At 41.3% G+C, this 21,413-nt stretch overlaps 1 protein-coding gene across 4 annotated transcripts in view; it reads left to right on the forward strand.

Moving 5' to 3' along the window:
- The first annotated feature begins 855 nt into the window (after positions 1 to 855).
- The window catches only part of SLC6A9 (solute carrier family 6 member 9), a 56,691-nt gene continuing 36,133 nt past the window's right edge, over positions 856 to 21,413 (forward strand). The window contains exons 1-2 of one of the 4 annotated variants that reach the window (XM_058174671.1): positions 856 to 1,063; positions 11,693 to 11,835. In XM_058174671.1, coding sequence (XP_058030654.1) covers positions 11,806 to 11,835 — 30 coding nt within the window. In that variant the 5' untranslated portion in view covers positions 856 to 1,063; positions 11,693 to 11,805. Of the gene's footprint in view, positions 1,064 to 1,875; positions 2,147 to 10,301; positions 10,322 to 11,692; positions 11,836 to 21,413 lie in introns of those variants that run through there. The other 3 variants (XM_058174672.1, XM_058174673.1, XM_058174674.1) reach the window with 3 other exon arrangements.

The following is a 21,413-nucleotide window of genomic DNA, read 5'->3' on the forward strand; positions in this document are numbered from 1 at the left end:
GCAGTGCCTTGAGCCAGCTTGGTTTTTTACAGCGTATTTTCCAGAATGATTGCATCAGCCACCACCCTGCAGCAAAGCCTCCAAAGCTAATGCACTCTCCCACTACATAAACCGCTCAAGTAAATGGTCATTGTGTACATTGGAATTGGTTGCATTCTTCATTGCCATTTAAGAAGCCTGAAAGAGTTCAGTACAACACTGGTGTTTGTTTGCATTTACCAGAAGACAAGTCTGCCTGCTGGTTTGTCTGTCTCTCAAATACACCTTCCCTCACACACACATAAATGAACCGCCTGCCTTGGAGCAAATATTACTACTAGCCTTCTAGACAAACTAGGCTACTTGTTACATCCTGTCCAAGATCCAACTGAGTAACTGCTGGAATGTGGGCACTGACAGAAACCCAAGCCGACCTTGGGAATGACTGAATCGTTGCTATTTACAAAATTTATGGCTTCTGCTGTAAAGTCTTAGCCCACCCTCTAGCCCCCATGCCTGAAAGGATGCCGGCAGGGGGCGGCAGGGCACAAAATCCAGGGGTTCCCAGGCAGAGTTTGGGAAAGCGATGCCACGTAGAAGGCCAAGATCTCCGTCCCCGTCCCCCCCCCCGGTCCTGCTTCGCCCAATCTCTGCCACAGGCCTGAGTAGCAGAACGCGAGAGGTATGTTTGTATTTTAAAGCAGCCTTCCACAGTAAGGTACCCGCTACATGCCTTTTGCGTTCGTTTCCGTAATTGAGGATTATGGGGGTTGTAGTCCAAGGTATTCACCCGGATGGACGATATTATTATAAAGGCGGAGGCGGAGTATGCGCCCGCCCCAGTGTGTGGCGGCGGCGTGGAGCGGATGAAAGAAAGCAACATTTGTCAGGGGTGGAGAAGGCGGCTTTGAACTGCCCACCCCTCTTCTTTATATGACACACGCCGAGCCAGTCAGATGCTTTGCGCTTGAACTCGCAGGAGCTCCACCGGCCCCAGATAGCCGAGTGAAGATCGAACCACGCTGGGCACCCTTATACCAAGGCGCTGCGGGCAGTGCCTAGCGATCCACAGGCTGATCTTTAGGTAGGAGGAAGAGGCCAAAGAAAACAACGATCTGTTTTGCTAACCTTTTACGGAGTTAAGCTTTTCTTGCAGGGGGAAAAGCCTCCTGGATCTGTTGCAAGATTGGATGAGGTTAAGGATGGGCACAGTTGAGAGCGAAAACTTAGACCTCTAGGTGTATTTGTGTTGTACGTAGGTATGACTGTCGATGGTACCGTTTCAAGGTGAGATAAGCGACGCATGCTTGCCTTTCCCCCACCCTCCTTTTTCCTAACCTGCCTTCCGATGTTTGTGCGTTGAGCTGTCAGTTGTTCGCGCTCTCCAGGCTCGGGCATCCAGACGTTTAAAAAAAAAAAGATCGGCACGTTTCGCCGCGATCGAATGTGGTTCCTGGTTTTATGCGCGCGCACGCAGACGGAGCCAGGCGCCCCCTAAGCACGCGCCCCGAACTGTGGGTGGGGGCTTTCCTTAGCCCGGATCGGTTCCCCTTGTAAATCCTCCCACCCACCCACCCAGCCCCACCCGCGACGGGCCGTTTACCCTTTTCTGTAGCTTATTATTGCCCGAGCATGCCGGACAGGTATATAGGGTTTCCTTGCCGCGTGGACTGCAGCGCCCAGCGGAGAAGAACGTTAGCCCTTCCCCGAAGTTCTTGCTCCGCACCGCAAATCCAGACTCGGCGCCGCAGCCCCTCCCCGGAGCTTCGCGGCGTGGCTAGACTGAGAAGCAAGAACGTTCCAATCAGCAAGGGGGGCGGGATGGCTGGACCGAGCCGACGACGCGGGGAAGGCGGGACCTCTCCGCTTGCCTCCTCCTCCCCACCCCCCGCTTCGAAGCCGCGACCAAAACTTTCACTAAAGTCGGTGGCGCTCGACACCCCCCCCCCGAGCTGGAGAGCGGGAATCGAAGGTGGGCTTGACACGCGTGCGGACGCTTCGCCCCGACGCGCGGAGGGCTTGGGAAAGGGAGTTAGCGAGAGCTGCTGGCAGCGAGATCTGATGCAACTTTCTCGCTGAGCCGGGGAAGCGGGGGTGGGAAGGGAGCCACCTTGACAACGCGCCTGGAGAGAGCCCGCGCGCGAGGCACCAGAGCAGCATGGCCAGGGTAAGCGGCAGCGGCGGCAGGGACTCGAACGCGCGAATCAACGATCCCCCGAGGCTGTCTGGGGAACCTGTCTGGCCGCGCCAGATTAGAAATAATAATAAAAAAAGAAAGCGGCGGCGTGGATTGTAAACTGGGGTGGGAGTGGCGTCCGGCATCTTGTGCCTAGCGGGAGAAGAAAACGTGCAGCTAGAAAACCTGAGGCGAAGCTTAAGAGCTGCCAACGCCTCCTTCGGCCTCCAGCGCTGTGCATTTGCTGCTGTCATTGGCTCCACGGTGACAGGAATTGCCTTTCAGTCTGGCAAAGGATGGCTGCGGTAACCCGGGACCCGAGACTAGGCTTTCTCGGTCTCGGAGCCTTTCAACGCCGGGATGGGAAGCAGCCTCGCTGCGGCGGGGAAAGATGTTGTTTAGGGGCGTGGTCACTCGCCACCCAGGGGGGTCTCTACTGTATGATGTGGAGGGTGGGGCCCTCGCCTGCGTCTCGTCCCGCGGCCAGAGCTGCGGGGGGAGGCTGTAATATTCCACCTCATCATGCGTGGGAGGACGTGGAACCGCTCCCACGTGGCAGCTGATGCAACCCCCGCTTCGCACCCATCGTGCTTTTAAACGTTGGGCATCCTCTCCTGTCAGGTGTTTAGGATCGTTCCGGATCAATATTTATCCCCTTTGGGATATTTCTCAAGCCGTTGGCTAGTGAAAGCCTCTCCACTGGACCACGCTGTAGCATAAAGTATGGAATTAGCTGAAGGGTTGATTTAGCAGAATAAGGGCTGACTGTTGTCAGTGGTCCCTTTTTTTTTCCTCATAGGACACTGGGTATGTATGTATCTGTATGTATGTATGTGTGTGTGTGTATCTCTGTGTGCGTATATGTATGTATATATATGTATGTATGTATATGTATGTATATGTATATGTATGTATGTATGTATGTATGTATTTGTATTCCATCCTTCCCGCTTATGGAAGAGCGGTAATTCCTTTTAGCAAGATCTTCTCAGTCTAAGCAGGTAATGCATTGTGTTTATGGATCACCTGCTTAGATTGAGAAGATCTTGTTAAAAGGAATTACTGCTCTTTCATAAGAGGGAAGGATGGGGCCCAAGCATAAATCTACAGGAAACAAACTGCATAGTTTAAGAGCAACATTAAAAGTATTTGGAAGATAGTTTGTCAATACATGTCAGAAGCTGAGTACTATACAAATGTCTTTACTATTCTGTTTCCTTTTCTCTCTCTCTTTAACCAAATGCATAAACCTCCCTTTCTATTTTCTAGTTGATCAGTTGCCAAAGGAGAAAAAAAAATTCAGCCAACATTCATTTGCCAATAAATAGTAACTCACGCTATCTTGATAAAAATAATCTACCAAAACATACACTGGGAACTGAAGGAGTAGCAATATAAGAATAAAATGTAACCATTCAAAAGTGTGTTTTCAGTGTAACAATATAATTGCTATAGAGTTTTATTTGTGATTCAGTTAAATTGCTGTTTTATTTAAAGCGTACTGTACCAAACTGTTCAACCTGTTGCAGATCCCTTAATAAATGAAACAACTTCCTGATTACAGGAAGTTATTCACATAATAAAATGGGAGTGGGTAGGTTTGTAAAATAAAGAAGTTTAAATATTAAAGATTTTGCCATGAGCATTCTTGAGAAGCACAAGTGTCACTTCCAATCCAGATTCAGAAACTGTGATAGATTCATTTTAAAAAATGAACAGAAATTTCAAAATTACTGTGTAATTTTACATTACATTTCATAATAAAAACAGTTCTATGTTGCTAAAAGAGGAAAATCTTTCTTTTACAGCATCAGCTTTGCAGGTTAAGATATTTTTCTGAACGGCATGAAATGATAATTTAAATTGGAGATGGGAAGTTTTTATTGTTGGGATTGTACATTTGTACCATGCAAATATATGGACATAAACCCCTAGATTTTAGTACAGTCTTCTTGCAGAAACGATCTATCCACCCTTGAGAAGGTGATACTACAGGTTCATTTTAATATATATCTATTTTTGTGTGACAGTAGCCATTGCTGTAGTTGTCTTCCAAAACAAGTTCCAATATGGGTGCAGTACTCCCAAGCTTCCAAGGGTCCAAGGTTGGCAATTTAAGATTGGGTAGCATAGTATGATGCCTTTGAAGTGAATCAGTAGTCCTAGGAGATGGCAGAACCCAAATGACCTTGGCTGATCTTAAAATAGCTTACTAGGGTCAGGCCTAGTTGGCACTTGCATGGAAGGATCGTAAGTAGACTTGAGAAATGAAAAAAGACACCACAGACAGGGCAGAGGCAAACAATTCTGTGCCTTTTATAAGAAAACAAGGATGTGTGCTTGTGTGCTTGTGGGATAACCAGGAATGAAGTTCAACTTGAATTAATTTAGCCTTTGAGTGAATCTGTAACAACTTTAGAGAACTGATTCCTGTCAATATAACATTATGACTAAGCTAGGCCAGATACCAGCGCCTGGAGGCTCAGCGGGCTGAGATGGTCAGCCAGTTCCAGGCCATGATGCAGTCCCATTGGAACAAGGCCCTCTGGCACTTCGCCACCAGCAGCGCTTCCCTCCAGCATTTGCCCAAATCCCCACACCAGGTGGCTGAAGCAGATACCAAGTCGGAATTTCTGCCTCCCTCCGACTTGCGTAAAAAGACCCCGAAGTGGATCTCTGCAGCAACACAAATGTTCATTGCACGTATCCGACCCAGTGGCCGTAGTTTGAGGACCCCTGATTTAGTGCAAGATAAAAAATGCAAATAATTTTTCTGTGGACCACCAAATTTTTCTCATGGACCACCAGTTGGTGATCACTGGACTAGAAGACTCCCAAGGTCCCTTCCAACTCTTATTTTATGTTCTATGAGTGGAAAATGCACCCTGCTCTATCAAATGCATATTCCACTAATGACTCCTTTTTCTACCTCTCTTTCATCCTGAGACACCATGCCATCTCTGGCAAAGCTTCCCCATACCCTTTTGTGAGATGTCCCTGCTATTTTACAGAATTCTTATTGCACTTCCTTGTTTTTGGCATGGCAGAGTAGAAAACTTTTCTGCATCCCAATGCAGTAGGAGTTTGTTGGCAGGACAAGGACTGCTCAGGATGAAAAGGAAAACATCATTCCAGTCCCTGTCCAGAGTGGGGGCATCTTAATTGCATCTAGGGATGGGGTCAGACCCCATATCACATAATACTTCCTGTGTCACCTTTTCCTGCCTCTTTGTGTAGAGTGCAATTTTTCTTGTTTGGTCCTTGACAACAGTAGGGAATATCTTTCACATACTTCCTTAAATTCAGGACACTGAAGCAGAAAGAGCCTCTGTTTCATTATCCCCTCACTGTCCCTTTGGTTGCACAATTTCTTCTTTAGCTGAGAGGTTCTTTGTTGTGTTTGCTGCATTTCCACCTTGGTTTCTTGGCCTGTGATTTAACTACAAAGAGAATGTTTACAATATCCTCCCATGAAGCAAAATGAACATTTCTTCTCAGTGTTTCTCAGAGCCGGACCTTAACCTGCTGGGAGACAGTAAGGTAAAAATTGGTTTACTGATCTTACTTTGAAGTCCTTTCTGATACTGAGAGCAGAGTGTAACAATAGCTAAGAGCATTTTCATTTGTCAGCCTTGTGATAATAGCATGACTTTTTTATCATAAGGAGGTAATCAACATTTCAGTATCATATACCTGGAGTTATAAGCTTGCTGCGTATTTAAATTGGAGAGCAGCACTAATATTGCCAAAACAATAAATTGCTCTTATTGTTATTGTTCTTTGTTTGGATAGGTATATGTCGTCCCTTTCCTCCAGAATTTCAAGGTGGTGTAAAGAACACATCTAATTTTCCTCCACATCAACCCTGAGAGACAAAATCACCCAGAATTCAGAAGTTATCCAGTGAATTTCAGTGGTTGAATGTAGACATGAATTTAGGTCTCCTTGATCCTCATCCAAGACCTTAATCTCTATACCTCACTAGACGTGTATTATAAAAAGATATTCTTTTTTTTTAAAAAAAAAGCAAGAGATGGACTCAGAGGGGTAATAGGTGCACTATTGTAAGACCTGAATAACCAGTTAGGGACAAATCATTATGGAGAAGACCTATAAATATGCTCTAATAAAAATTAATATCTACTTGATGACACATAATAATCAGTTTCTAAAGCACATCAAATCAGATTTTTATCTGTTGTTTTTACATCATTTCCTCTTATTGATGAAAATTCTCAGTCATTAAGGTAGAGTTGTCTGTGAGTCATGGCAACGGGACTTTTTTTCTTGTTGGTTTGAAACAATGATAAGCAACAAAATATTTCAAACCAACAAGAAAAGAAGCTCAGTTTCTATAATTCAACTTCCAGACCATTTCTGCTTCTGTGGCTCTAGTGAGCCATGAGAAGAGCCTTCATGGGACACTGCACTGTTTCCCCATGAGCTTGAGAAAATCTGCCACTTTTCCGCCTTTCAGGCTTCTGGGATTTTGCAAAACACAAGTTTATATTTCTGTTTTAAAGTCTTTATCTCTTCTTTTTGCATTCCATCTCTCTCTTTTGAAAGTGGCAGCAAGAATAGCTTTCTCTGGCTGCTCAGTTTTTTGCCGAGTTCTATTATTTATTTACTAAATTTATATGCCACCCACCTATGCAAAGCGACTCTGAGGGGTTTACAATACAATAAAAACACATACACACAAATATTAAACTTAGATGAATTAGATGAAACTAGGCACCAAATATATGAGCGGTGTGATCTTCTCTCCACCAGCCACCTTCAGCAGAAGGTGCCCCCAATTGGCAGAGCTAGGTTTTGAGGGCCTTCCAGAAGGCCAAGAGGATGGAGGCAGATCTCATCTCCAGGTGCATCAGTGGTAGGTTTCTACCAGTGGTGGGATTCAAATAATTTAACAACCGGTTCTCTGCCCTAATGATTTCTTCCAACAACCAGTTCACCAAACTGCTCAGAAAGTTAACAACCGGTTCTCCCGAAGTGGTGCAAACTGGCTGAATCCCACCACTGGTTTCTACCTATTTGCCCTGGTTCAGGCAAACCGGTAGTGGCAGCAGCAGGAGGCTCCATCCACCCACCCGGACGTCATCATGGGTGCTCTGCGCACGCTCCCGATTCCAAAACAGTAGCGAAGGTAAGAGGAATCCACTACTGAAGTGCATGATATTCCAAAGGATGGAGGCCACAGCAGAAAAGGTTCTTCTAGATCCCACCACTCAAAATTCCTTGACTGACAGGGATCACATCATGCGTCCTCTGCTGGAGCAAGTGAGGCAGGCCAATCTTATAGAGAGAAACAGTTCCTCAGTTTATTATCTGCTATATTGCTCTCTTATGCCACAGCCATTTCTAGTGGGATTTGTTGCTGCATCTCTCTTCACCACCTCAGTTTTCAGTTGCTCATGTTTTCTTCAGGCATGTGCCAACAAATTTTACCATTTTTGTTTCATGTGCTCCCTGCCTGGTCTCAGCAGGTTAGTAGTGAAGTAACAATTGGCACTGTTTAATTTATTCCCCACCTTTTTGCTCAAAGTAGCTTATGGCTATTATAAATAGAAAGTACAAAATGTAAGAATACTGTGTTATGTTTAAAATCAAAACAACATTTAAAATAAATATCATTGAAGCTAAAGTTCTGCTCGGCTAATAATTACAGGCTTGGTGAAACTAACTTTCTAAATTCTGGGGTCCAAATGCATCACTTTGGGAAGTGCATGGAGGCTATACAAGAGAAGACCCTTTCTGGTGTACTAGAACTTCTGGAAGCAGGAGGAAGGGAGAATCCAGGGGTATATTGGAGCTGGCTTGCAGCAGCCCATTTTTACATTTTCAGGAATATTGCAAGCCATCTGAATCATGCCACTTGTGTCCCGATCAACTGTTTGGTGGCTCACAGCACCACAGTTGCATTGGAACTGGCAGGACCAAATATTACATTTACCAGCACACCACTGGGGGAATCTTCCAGAAGCTTCTCCAGCTGACAATCTGGCAAATAGTTGACCAGTAAGCTGTTTAGGGCTTTAAAGGTTAGCGTAAGCACCTTAACCTGTGCCCAATAGGCCATTTCAAATTTTTCAGTATAGTACCGTGTGATTTCTGCAGCCTGTACCAGCAGCCTGGCTGTTGCATTTTGCACCAATTTCCAGACAATTTTTAAAGACAGTCTCATAGTTTAATAATGTTTTCATATATGAACAGTCCACTCCTAATAGTTAATGGTATGACTAGTGCAATCAGGAGGATTTTGAGGAACTTCAATCGCAATATTACAAGAGCAAAAAATAGATTCAAGCTTAATGTCAACCGCTTCAAACTTGATTGCAGAAAATATGACTTCTGTAACAGAGTTGTTAATGCTTGGAACTCATTACCTGACTCCATTGTCTCTACTCAAAATCCCAAAATCTTCAACCAAAATCTTCAACCAAAAACTTCCCAGGGGCTGGGAAGTGGTTCACCAGGCTAATGCAGCCAGTTATTAACACACAGCTGCCTGCAGTTACAATTACTGCAGGCTCGAGTCCCACCAGGCCCAAGGTTGACTCAGCCTTCCATCCTTTATAAGGTAGGTAAAATGAGGACCCAGATTGTGGGGGGGGGGGCAATAAGTTGACTTTGTATATAAATATACAAATAGGATGAGACTATTGCCTTACACAATGTAAGCCGCCCTGAGTCTTCGGAGAAGGGCGGGATATAAATTCAAATAAAAAAAATAAAAAAACCTGTCTACTATTGACCTCACCCCATTCCTAAAAGGACTATAAGAGGCGTGCATAAGAGCACAAAAGTGCCTACCGTTCCTGTCCTATTGTTCCCTTCATTATATCAAATTAATATAGTTGATGCATATTTTTTTACTTATATATATATATATATTTTCTTCAAGATATGTTGTTTTATTTATAACAACGTTTGTGTATACTGTTGTGACAAAAAGAAATTTAAAAAAAAACTTTTGGGACCCCATTTAGAGGAATGAGCAGGAATGTCTCCAAATACTGCAGGACAGGTTTGGCACATTCTGAAGTAAATGAAACCCTATACTTTACTATTTTAAAAGCATACCTAATTGTCTTAACTAAGAAGTGTAACTAATTAATTATCCCAGACGTTAAGTAATCCCTAAATTCAATGCAGTTCTGGAATAAATTAGGAGGTCATTGAATCTCACTATTGACTATTGAAAAGATTTTTGTAAGCCACTGGCAATATGCAGTTACAAATATTTAAACAGTATTATTAGCATGTATTAAATTGGGAGATACCATGTGTGTGTCCATCCAATTGTTGGACTAGGCTGGAAAAAGATGTCCTGAAAAAAATCTTATGTGATGACAAAAAGTTGATAGTGACATGATGACGCTATATTAAATATTAAGTAAAATAATCTGGAAAAGGAGGGAATGAAAAGAGTGTGCTACTTTTGCACCCCTGCAAACACTCAACTTTTTCCAACTAATCTAAACACTATTTTAAACTACTTAGGAGACTTGCTTCAAAGTGTCTATCAAAATCTGTTGTGCTCTAAAGATGTGAAAAAGGGGTAGAAATTTTATTTATTTATTTTCTCCACAAAGAAACCTAGATGACAAGATGTTTACTGTGGGACAATAAAATTCCCAGGCCCTGTAGCTTCTTCAAATTTAGCCATTTCCTAAAATCAAAATAAATTTCTATCCCTCTTGATTTTTCCTATAGTTCTTTTCTACTGGACTAATGATTCTGTCATATTATCCCTTGGCACCTCTGTGTTTGACTCCTTTAAATCTGCAAGTCCATAAAAAACTAAATCACACCCTTTGCATAATTGTATTGAGTTGCATAATGATATATGAGCTTGAATCCAATAGCTTTTATGTTTTTCATGTTTAAATTTTTTAACAGATTTTACTGTGTCATGTATCACACCTGCAAATTCTGGTTTTGATACTGGTTTTGTTTGGTGTTCAGACCTGAACATAAAGAAATAAAGCAAAGAATAAGAAGACTTTTAATAAACTTGCTTATATAAACAAACAATAGAGATGGAAGGAAGTATTTAAGCTCATGAGTCCAACCCGCTGTGCAGAAGTCTACATTAAAGTATCAGAAGATTTCCTAGTTTGAATCGTCTATTGAATGAAGGAGAACTCACAACCTCTCTGGGTAATTGTTCTAACAGGAATTTAGGTAATGTTTGTCTCCAAGAATCAAAATGTTCCTGTGGTACCAAATTAGCTCTCTTGAGGGTAAAACAAGACTCGTGGGACCTACCAATTTAACTCAGACGGGAGAGCAGGGCAGAGGAACAGGAGAAGGAGAAACTTATGGTGGCTTGAATTGGAGCAGGGAAGACAAAACATCAAAAAGCCACATCTAAAGTATGAATTACCATTGCACTGATCAATGGCATTTCTGCATTAATGTCTCTGTATGATATAAGCATAGCTTTGATCTTCAAGAATATTTGACCCTAAAATAATATGAAGCTGTGAACTTGAATAACCTGAACTGAGTTACTTTCTTCATAGATTTCTTTTCATACAACAGAGAGAAAATGTGTGTTTGAGTCACCAGTTACAGACTTCTGAGTGAGACAATGGTTTGGGCACTTTATTGAAATTCTTATCTCCTTAGCTTTTACCATGAAAGTCTGTCAACCTTTCTATCCACTCCATTGTGCTGTAGCACAAAAGTCATTTTTTTCACGTTCCAAGCTCTTATCATATCCTCCGCATTCTTCAGGTTTGCTATGTTTCGCAAAGTAGTTTTTCCTGCCTTGAATGGATAGACTTCCATACCTATACAGCAGGGGTGGGTTCTACTTACCTTTACTACCAGTTCGCATCGTGCCCGCATATGCGCACTCACTCTGCTCCACTGCTATACAGGTATCCTAGAAGAAATTTTCCTTGAACCAGGGAGAAATGTGGGCTAATTTCTGCCTCCTTTTCTTTCCTGGCAGTACCACCTGGACTCTAGTAGGCTTGGCTTGGCACGTGACTAGTGCAATGGGGTGGAAGGCAATTGCCTTCCATCTGTGTCCTAAATGGCAGCTGTGCCCCTTTGCGTGCTCAGTGCCCTGAAGACTTCATGCTCTGAGCATTAGCTATGCTCTTTTCAGCCATGTGCAATTCGGGGGGACTGTTCCTGCTTCAGATGGAAGAAATGGACAGAAAAACCCAGAAATAGTGAAGCAAATATAGTGTTCTTTCCCAGCCCTACTGACATGACTCATTTTACCATCTTTGGGCATATGTTGAATGTAGATTGTATAACTACAATATGTGTCAGTGTGTGTGTATGTGTGTGCATGTGTGTGTGTGTTTATGGTGTATATTTGTGATATAACCACATATATACACAGTAAAAAGAAATGGCCTTTACAAGTTAATCAAACTGGGTTTATTGGTGGTTACTGCAAACTGGGCCTCGAGAAGCATAATCGGGCATAATTGCTTTCCACTGAAGATTCAGAGGCAATTCTTTTTCCTTTGTAATTCTTTTCTCTAAGTTCTGTTCTTTTCTTCTCCACAGCTTGCTGTCTCCTTGGTCTAATTTGTCCTGCCATATGATTTGAGGTCTCTGCTTATCCTGAAAGAGTAGCCAGCGAAGCAGGCAAGTGGGTGCCCACACCTTGACCCAGAACCATGGCAGAAAAATGCAGTGAGGGGTTACTGGTGAGTCTGGGGATCCCTTGTGGATTCTGCAATATTGTGCTTGCGATGTTGGTATTAAAAAAAGAAGAAGAGAGGGTGTCTCTCTTGGAAACTGGGGAAGTCCAAAGGATTGGATGGAAGAAGTGTCTCTTTCAGACTTTTGGATACTGTTTAAAACATCCAGCCCTTTTTGTTCCTCACCCTCCCCACTTGAATGATTTGGGGACTGGCTGGCTATTGCATTGGGCCTGGAGCTGCATACTGTATATGAAGGAGCTCTCTGCTAATCACCATTCCCCACCTTCGGTTACCTCCTCTTATCAGGATAGTCCCAGAAGAAGAAGCAGGATGGGTGGGAAACTTCCTAGGCCTAATCACCAGAATTTAACCTGAGTATGAAGCTGACTAGGGGAAGGAATGAAGTAGAAAACCTGTATTGAACATAGATCTAATTTATTCAGGAGGTGAACTGTGACAGTATTGGAGTCTATAGTAAGTAGTTACATAGGAAGTCAGGCTCGGTGCTGGGATATAGCCGGACCAGATTATGGTCTGCTAGAGTATTTACATTTTTAATGAGACTGGAAAATAGGACTCTTACTTTGCTTCTTTAATGCCCCTTGATTATGATTCCTGTCCCAAATAGTGTAGACCGAAGAATGCAGGAAGTGCCTTCCCCAGGCATTACTTCTTCAGAGGTAATGTTACTTCCTCTGAAGTGCTGTAAAGACACCAAGCATTGCCCAGGAAACAGTCAGTGTCCAGCAGGTGGGAAAAGTTTGGCTCCAGTATGCTGCTATTTGTTTGTGGTTTGGGTTTCTACATTGACAAAGAATGGGGCTCCCAGGAGACGCCTGAAATAGCTTGCACCTCAGCCAGAGGCACCATGCCAGTGTCAGTACTGGAACATGTGGGGGAAGGGAGTCAGATAGCTGCAAGACATATTTATGTATATATAAGCACACACATAATTGCAGACATAAAGAACACAGACTCTTTTCTGCAATGTTTCACAAGCATTGGTCATTCCTTTGGACATATTTTTGTGTATTCAAATTGTCTGAGAGTATTACATATTATGCAAATACGATTTGCATTCATATTTACTTGCAATCAATACAGTAATATGCACCACTCCCCCCCCCATGCATAAGGACACTTCTCTGACCACTTTTATCAATTCAGAGGGATATGCATAGAAGAACTGGCCACTATGACTCTGCTTTCTAGTATCTTTCCTATTCAGTTTTCATTGCTAGGAAGTAACACTGATCAGCCAGCATTAATCCATTTGAAAAAACAGACATAAGAAAGTGCTTGTCTTTTGCTGGTCTGTGTTGTATTGGTTTGATTCCAGGCAGCAAAGTGTGTGTGTGTGTGAAAGCAGTTGGCTGCTTTGAACTGTTCACACTGCTGTTGAAAGTCTCCTAGTAGAGATTTACAAATGCTTGTGTTTCTTACCCCTATTGTATGTAGTACATTGCATTTCTTCCTGCATGCATGATGAACATTTTTGCCTTCTTCCTTTTATGTTATTTTGTCTGTTATTGACTAATGCTCAGGAGCTCTTTTGGGGTAGCAGTGTACACCCCAGGATAGAAATGAAGAGGGTAGACTAGAACACAGAACAAGCCCATGTTGCCTAGGCAGCAGCTGCTTTGGGAATGCTGCTGTTAAGGATATAATTGTCACTGTCTGTACTTTCTGCTCATTATTTTCCTTGACCTCACTATTTATAGTTCTTTGTCCTAGCCATGTATACATGTTTCCAAAGTGGCAACCCAAATGGACCTCTATATGAGCAGAAGATCGGCATGCTCTTTCTCAAGAAAGAGCTGGTCAGCCAGTTGATTGCCTTATCTGTACATGTTCTGAGCAGGACCCTCCAAATCTGCAGCAGATTTTGCTTGCCTGTATAGGCAAGCAACACAACAAGCTTAGAGTCCCTCAGAGTAACACTTACATTTTCAGTGATATTCCTTAGATAACCTGCTCCATGCAGTGAGCAGGAAGGCAGCAAGTGAAGGCTTGGCTCCAATTCACTTCCCATTTCTATGTACTGTCAGAAGTAGCTTCTTTATTATACACAGCAACAGGGGGAAATGCATCTCAGAATTGGAAAAAGTGTGCTGTGGGCCATGAAAGTTTAGTATAATATTTGAGACAGAACTGGGCAGGCTGCAGCCCATAAGCCATGTGTACCCACTTTTAGCTTTTGTTACCAGTCTCTTTTATGAGTCTGCTTCCTGGAATCACGTTACAATGCACTGTACGTAATACACTTGATGGCAAAGCACCAAACCATAACCATGAAATTTAACAAAATTTTTTAGCAAAAACAAAAGAAGATGAAACCCTTTGTAACACCTAGACAACTAAAAGGTGAAACCTGAAAATGTGGAGCAGGACCAAAAATCCTACTTCACTTGATGACATTATTATATCATAGCTCTGTCTCTCTGCAGTTCTCAACTATTGAAGAAAGTAACAACAAAGAAAAACAAAACAAATGTAGCCTCTGATTTTAAAAATGCAACAACGTTGTTTCATTCATTTAAACCTATTCTAATCAATTTCTAATTCAGTTTGGGAGTCACATACTGTTTTTTGGGGGAAAGAATATTGAACAAATCACTAGGAGAGCATTCTTACTTATAGAGCCTGCATCTGGCATGAAAACCTTTAATTGGTCCCATACATCATGTGTGGATGGGTCACTGGGGCAGCCATCAAGAGCTTTCTGGGCCACAGGGAAGATGCTAATCCCCTCATTGCTGCCTAGGCATTCTTGAAATAGCATCATAAGCCCATCATACACTAATAACCTAGGGCAAAATAGATTCAGCATCTTATAGCCTATTGCTGTTCTGTTGCTCTTTGTGAGATGTGTAGCCTTATCAATTGGTTTAATAAATAAATTAAATACTTTCCTTAGATTCTTCCCTTTAGGGATTAATCATTATTGTTAATTCCTTATGAGTATCTCTTTCTTATGAATATCATTTTGCTTATAATTTTAAATAAACAAACAAGTCCTAGGAAAATATGTTTCAGTGTGAAAACCATAGAGAATTTTCTCAACAGAGATTACTGGGTGCTCAGACATGCGTAAAAACCTTTCTATCCTTTTTGATACATTTTCAACTCCTACTCATTTTCTTATGGAATTATTTCATTGCAACTCACTTTGGTCCATTTGTGACTTGGATTTTGCTCCACAAGTAAATTTTTAGTAATCCAGTCCCTTTTCAATGATTCTTCAGTATCTGGATCTTATTAAAACTAATGCTTGACAGAAGGCTCCATTCTGATGTTTGAACGTGGACAATGCAACATAAGATAAATATGAAACTGTGAATGATGCAACATTTTGCTTTGATTTCTGCATTTTATTATATGTATTCACACATCAAGAAATTAACTTCCTAATTAAGTGAACTGTAGCATTTAGCTACAGTTGCTTGACGTTGGTTTTTTCTAGGGAGCATAATGGACAAACATTGTAGAGATTATTAGTAACTGGATAGCTTTGTTGGCAAATGGAGTTAAATAAAGAATAACACTGAGCTCTGGGTAACTATTTTAAGCCTATATTGTCTTTTCCAACTAAATGTTCTCTAAGATGTCGTAGGACTGCTGTTAGGAATTCTACAGTCACAGTTCCCATATCATGCATATGGAAAGGTCCCAGTTTGGAAAGCTGTTGACAGAATTTCTACTGTTATGCAGGGTGGTTATTAAGTGAGTGTCAAACGGCACCGTTTGATTTTACAATCTTTTTTTTTGCCATAGTTGTTAAGCAAATCACTGCGATCGTTAAGTGAATTATGCAGTTGTAAAGCTTAATCAAAGGCTTTCCCCTTGACTTTGCTTGTTGGAAGGCACTTGGGAAGATTGTAAATGGCAATCACATGACTCTGAAATGCTGCAATCATTGTTAATATATGCTGGTGGAAAAAGTGCCCAAATTTGGATCACATAACCATGAGGATGCTGCCATGGTAATGAGTTTGAGGACCGGTTATAAATCTCTTTTCTCAGTGCTGCCATAACTTTGATCAGTTTCTAAATGAATGGTTGTAAGTCAAGGACTACTTATACAGTATTAGAATTGCCTATATTGCTTCCAACACAGTGAAGATTTTTATCCTGATTTTTGAAGAATTGATTCCTCACAATTCCCCACATCATTTTAGTCTCCTAAAATATATCCAGTTCTAATAAACCAATAAACTCTAGCGGCGCAGTGGCTCAGTGGCTAAGACATTGAGCTTGTCAATAGAAAGTTCAGCAGTTCAATGGTTCGAATCCCTAGTGCCACGTAATGGAGTGAGCTCCCATTACTTTCCCCAGCTTCTGCCAACCTAGCAGTTCGAAAGCATGTAAAGATGCAAAAAGAAAAATAGGGACCACCTTTGGTGAGAAGGTAACAACTTTCCGTGCACCTTTGGTGTTTAGTCATGTTGGCCACATAACCACAGAGATGTCTTCGGACAGCATTGGCTCTTCAGCTTTGAAACGGAGATGAGCACCACCCCCTAGAGTCGGGAACAACTAGTACATATGTGCGAGGGGAACCTTTACCTTTACTAATAAACCAAGGAAGTACAAGAAAAGAGAAAAAATAGCGGAAGCGTGGCAAGATTTTAAGAAGACAGCACCTTAGCTTTATAGACTCAATTACTTTGCAGTATATTGGTCTGGGAATAAGACTCCACCCTTCTATTCACAGAATTAATACTACAGAGAGCAAGTATGGCCAAATCAGATCATCCTGGCTAAAGAAATTGGCTGTTTAATCCAGTTGCTCTACTCAGAGGAGTGAATACAAATCCTGCTATATCCAGAATTCAATATTCAATATATGCAGAATTCAATATTTTTTCCATATTCTGAAGTGACTGGCAAAAAAGATGATGAAAAAGAGATATCAGGTTTGCCAACTAATGAAGAGTTGAGGGGAGCTACAGCAGGCAATAAATCTTTTAGGAAGTCAAAACATAGATTGAGATAGAATAGGATGTTGTTATAGCTACAAACATGTATAACTGTTATTCCTGTACAGATTTTAACCATTATAGTGGAAGAATCAGTGATAGCAAAAATGTAGTGTTTTGAAGCACAGGAAACAGAGGTTTGAATATTTATCTTTTCTGGATACTGATCCATAAAAATCTGACATTCCTCTTTTACAAAGTGTGTGTATTTGTGGGAGAGGGATGAAAAGTTATGTTTGCCAAATATTTGTTACATATCATTTTTATAGGAACTTTATGCCAGGGGGATAAAGGGAGGGAGAGAAAGAGTTTTTTAAAAATCTTAAGTGATAGCAAGCAGATTCCAAAACAGATTTTGCTGTCTTGGTTTCTCTCCAGTACAGTGAACAAATAAGACTAATTTAGTATATCAGGATGGGTGGAGGATAGGTAAATCTGAGAAAAACAGCTTTGTCCATTCCTTTCCTTCCTGAGTCCAGATAGACAAAGCTGGGGCTCCAGCCAGTTAGAACATCCCTCTAGGCAGGGGTCTCCAACCTTGGCAACTAAGACTTGTGGACTTCAACTCCCAGAATTCCTCAGCCAGCAAAGCAGGGGTCTCAGCAAAGCTGGCTGAGGAATTTTGAGAGTTGAAGTCCACCAGTCTTAAAGTTGCCAAGGTTGGAGACCCCTGCTCTAGGCTGTCCACAGTGAGTTGAAGACTCAGATAGTGTAGGCAGAAAACCAGTTGGAGAGTTGCTGCAGGATGAACATCTTCTGGAGAAACAATCCAGCGTTTGATACTGCTTAAATTTTAAAGACCTGTCAGAAAACCCAGTAACTATAGGGAAGGCTACTGGCTGGCATGAATCCTGAAATATTAAGCCAGTTGCCTGTTTCACAGTGCTGAGATCCATATACAAATGCTCTTTGTTTCTCTGACACTCCTGGAAAATGTGTGTGTAAGTAAGTATGTGTGAACACTTTCTAAAGAGGTGCATTTCCAACTCCCCCCTCGCCCTATCACCAGTTAGTGCCATTTTTGCTTGTTTATTTTAAGGACATGATGTTTTGTACTTGGAATTGCCATTGCTCTTGCTGGCACAACAGTTCAGCCAGTGGCTCCTGATTTTTTAGCAGTTTCTCTGTCTGCTTGGGTGCTTACAGCATCTTCTGGAGTATTTTTAGTGGCAAAGGAGCAGGGGCCACCATGGTGTTGTGTTTATTTCAGAGTCAATGCAAGGGGGTTACGCTCTGAGTTGTGAGGTTGTGAATTAATGTGAGACATTGGACTTGTTTGTGGAGATTTCAGGAACAGCCTTGGCTCATTCTTGTTGGCCCCTGACCAAGCCACCTCCTGCGCACACTCAAACACACACAGAGGGGGTGCTGAGTCTTTATTGGGCTGCGGAAGTATGTCTGTTTGGAATAATAAGTTGGAACAGAGGGAGGTGGGGGGGTTGATGTGGATTTTCTGCCTGAGCAGCCCTGGAGAATGGATGCCCAATCGTCAGCAGGGCCTGAGAAAATAGCCTTAGGATGTATGTGCCTGGCACAGGCCACTTCCCTGCACCCTCCAGAATGACAGGGACAAAACTTCCACCTGTGAATGGGGGAGCTAGATAGAGTTAACATCCCATATTTGGGGGAAATACCTTCCCTCCCCAGAAGACAGTTATTGTTACCTGACTGGTTGCCCTTGTTCCTGAAGTTTAAAGTGAAATTTAGGACAGATGGAGCTTAGGTTGCCTGGCCATGTGTCATCAAACAGGTATCAGTCTCTCTTGGCACCCATATGCTTTGATGCCTCAGTATTATGATGTGGTGGTAGTGCTGGTCCGTGTTGACCCACAAGGATGCTGTGTGTGAGAAAAGGTATGATAAAATCTTTCTGTCCTCTAGGATGAATAATGCCAGCAGTGGCTTTGTAAACTCCAAATTTACCAGTTGCTCCTTTCTTTATTGTGCTATTACTGCTGGTATCCTTCTGTTTGTTTTAGTCAGGGGTCCCACAGTTTGCCTTCTGGAATCTGGATGAAATATTTAATCTTAGTCTGGAGCTCAGACTAGTATCTCAAAAATACTAGCTTGTTTAGCATTGAAATCTCATTAAACTTCTCAGATATTAAGACTTGGTTGATTTTATTTGATTGTTACCGGTAGTTCTTCTGCTAAACCTCCACAGCATTGCTGGGCCTGATGATTTTCATATAATAAAATGCAAGTGGAGGGAGATTTAAATTCTATCCAAATATGAGGCAAAGACTCATTCTTACCTCTTCCAGTAATATCACTTCAAGTCTGAAAAGCATTATAAAAAAAACTCTTGAGTCCAAAACATTTTTAAAAAATCTATAATGTTCTCTACAATTACCCTTGGAAGTAGGGTAATGTGTGAGAAATAGTGGTAACAGCTATCCTACGTTAAAAAACAAAGTAAACTATATTTTATTTTCACTTATTTATTAGCTCATATATTGAAAGTAATTTCGTGTATAACAGGCATATTGACTTCATCAGCATGCAGGATGCTAAATTATTGATATCCATTTGCAAGTAAGAGCAAGCTAAGTTGGAAACTTTAGAAAGGATGTTTATTTATCTACATTCCAAAAGCAGTATAATGTAGCCACCAAGTTTGCAAATACTGCCCGACAGAAATCTTCAAGGCTACAGAATTGTAATTTGTAATTGAAAATGGAGATGTCTCTCAATGTAAAATCCTACCTGATGCTAAGAAGAAGAACATCTCCTTCACTTAATGTCATTATACCGTATGTATCCATTCTAAAGTCAGGTTGAGTAAAATCAAGATTTTATGCAAACGCTCAGAGTTTATAACCTAGGAGATTTCTCTATGAAAACAGATGTTCAAGCACCAACACGCTTGGATTCTCTGATGTGGTGAGATGTGTTTAACAGCATAAGGAAGGGAGAACTCTCATCAGCCCATGTTTTCTCTAAGCAGAGATACCTTTCCCTCCTGCACCCCAGCAGATAGATTCAGTGTGAAATTCAGAGGAAACAATATTTCATTGGAAGTATATTTCTTTTTAATGTCCTCTCTTCCCTCCAGAAGATAAATCACAATGCAGGATAACTTTTGAGCTTTAGATCATGAGATTATATGCAGATCCTGATACGGTTGATATGATAGGATTGATAAGCTTTTTTTCATATCCCCCCCATTATGACAGACATTGAGTGACAGCTGCTTATTTCATAATATCCAAATTAGATTAATTACAAGCATGTTGTAGTTCTTTGGTGAGTAGGACAAAATGGATTTTAGAGATGTGAAATAACTTCAAGTTTTATATGTTCTGAAATATGTGTTCAAGATATTTTAAGAAATACAAGTCTGTATTTGTTTATTCTGGTATAAACATTCATTGCCAGGTTCTTTCCAGAGAATTTAAAACACATAAATGTAGATAACTTTTAATGGGACCTTTCTCTTGTAATAGACAAATTTTAAAATTACATGGACATTATTCCATAATTTTATTACAAGAATTTTGAAATATTTTAATAAAATATTGTATATAATAATTGTGCTATCTGTGGTATTATACTAAGTAATCAGACTAAATACAGCTGTATTTAATTTTGATTAAATATATCTGTCTTTTAATATGGGCATTTTTTCCAGCTGACAAGCTTGGCGTCTTTATCTGCTGAGCCATAGCATCTCCTTATCTTTAACTGATCATTACTACTATTTTATAATTAAATATTAGTTAAGGTTCCAACCCTACAGTAATGGCATTGGATGACAAGTGGCTTAAATAGACACACATACGATTAAGTTGCACAGGTACCATCTATGAGATTTTCCTGAGAATAATTCTCTGAAAAATAGAATGAACTTACTTCTGAATAAACATTCATGATATTATGAATAATGATACAGAGTTTGTGGCTTGTGGCATACAAATTTAATAATAAATACAATCATGAAGCATCTTTTTCTTGATGTGTGCTGTTGTGACTAATCCTCCTAATGTTTTTGTTTGTTTGTTTTGGTAAATTTGAATCAGTGTTGATTCTTGTCAAGTTTTCAGAATTGTTTTGCTGTTGTTTGGATCTGAGGGCTGAGGGAGAGACTGATGCAAGTCACCCTACTAGTTTAGTGTGTCAGGCATGGCTAGAACTCATAGTCCCGTAGTTTCTAGCCTGCTGCCTTACTGCAGCAAAATGTATAATACAGATAGTCCTCAACTTACAACCATTTGTTTTAGTGACTGTTCAAAGTTACGATGGTGCTGAAAAAAGTGACCACCATCACGTGATCATGATTAGGTTGCTTGACAACCAACGGGCATTTATAACAGCATCCTGGAATCACATGATGGCCATTTATGACCTTCCCAACTGGCTTCTGACAAGCAAAGTCAGTGAGAGAAGCTTGGTTCCTTTTACAATTGTGTGATGCCATTAACAATCAGTGGCAAAAAGGGTCATAAAACAGGGTGTGACTCGCTTAATGACCACATGCCTTAGCAACAGAATTTCCAGTTTCGGTTGTGGTCATAACTTGAGGACTATCTGTAGTGGTGAAACATTCCTAAACTAAAGATACAGCATGGATTGAATTTCCTGTCCTATCTTTGTGTACCGTAC

This window comes from Ahaetulla prasina, chromosome 3 (assembly GCF_028640845.1).
Source record: "Ahaetulla prasina isolate Xishuangbanna chromosome 3, ASM2864084v1, whole genome shotgun sequence".
Lineage (NCBI taxonomy): Eukaryota > Metazoa > Chordata > Lepidosauria > Squamata > Colubridae > Ahaetulla > Ahaetulla prasina.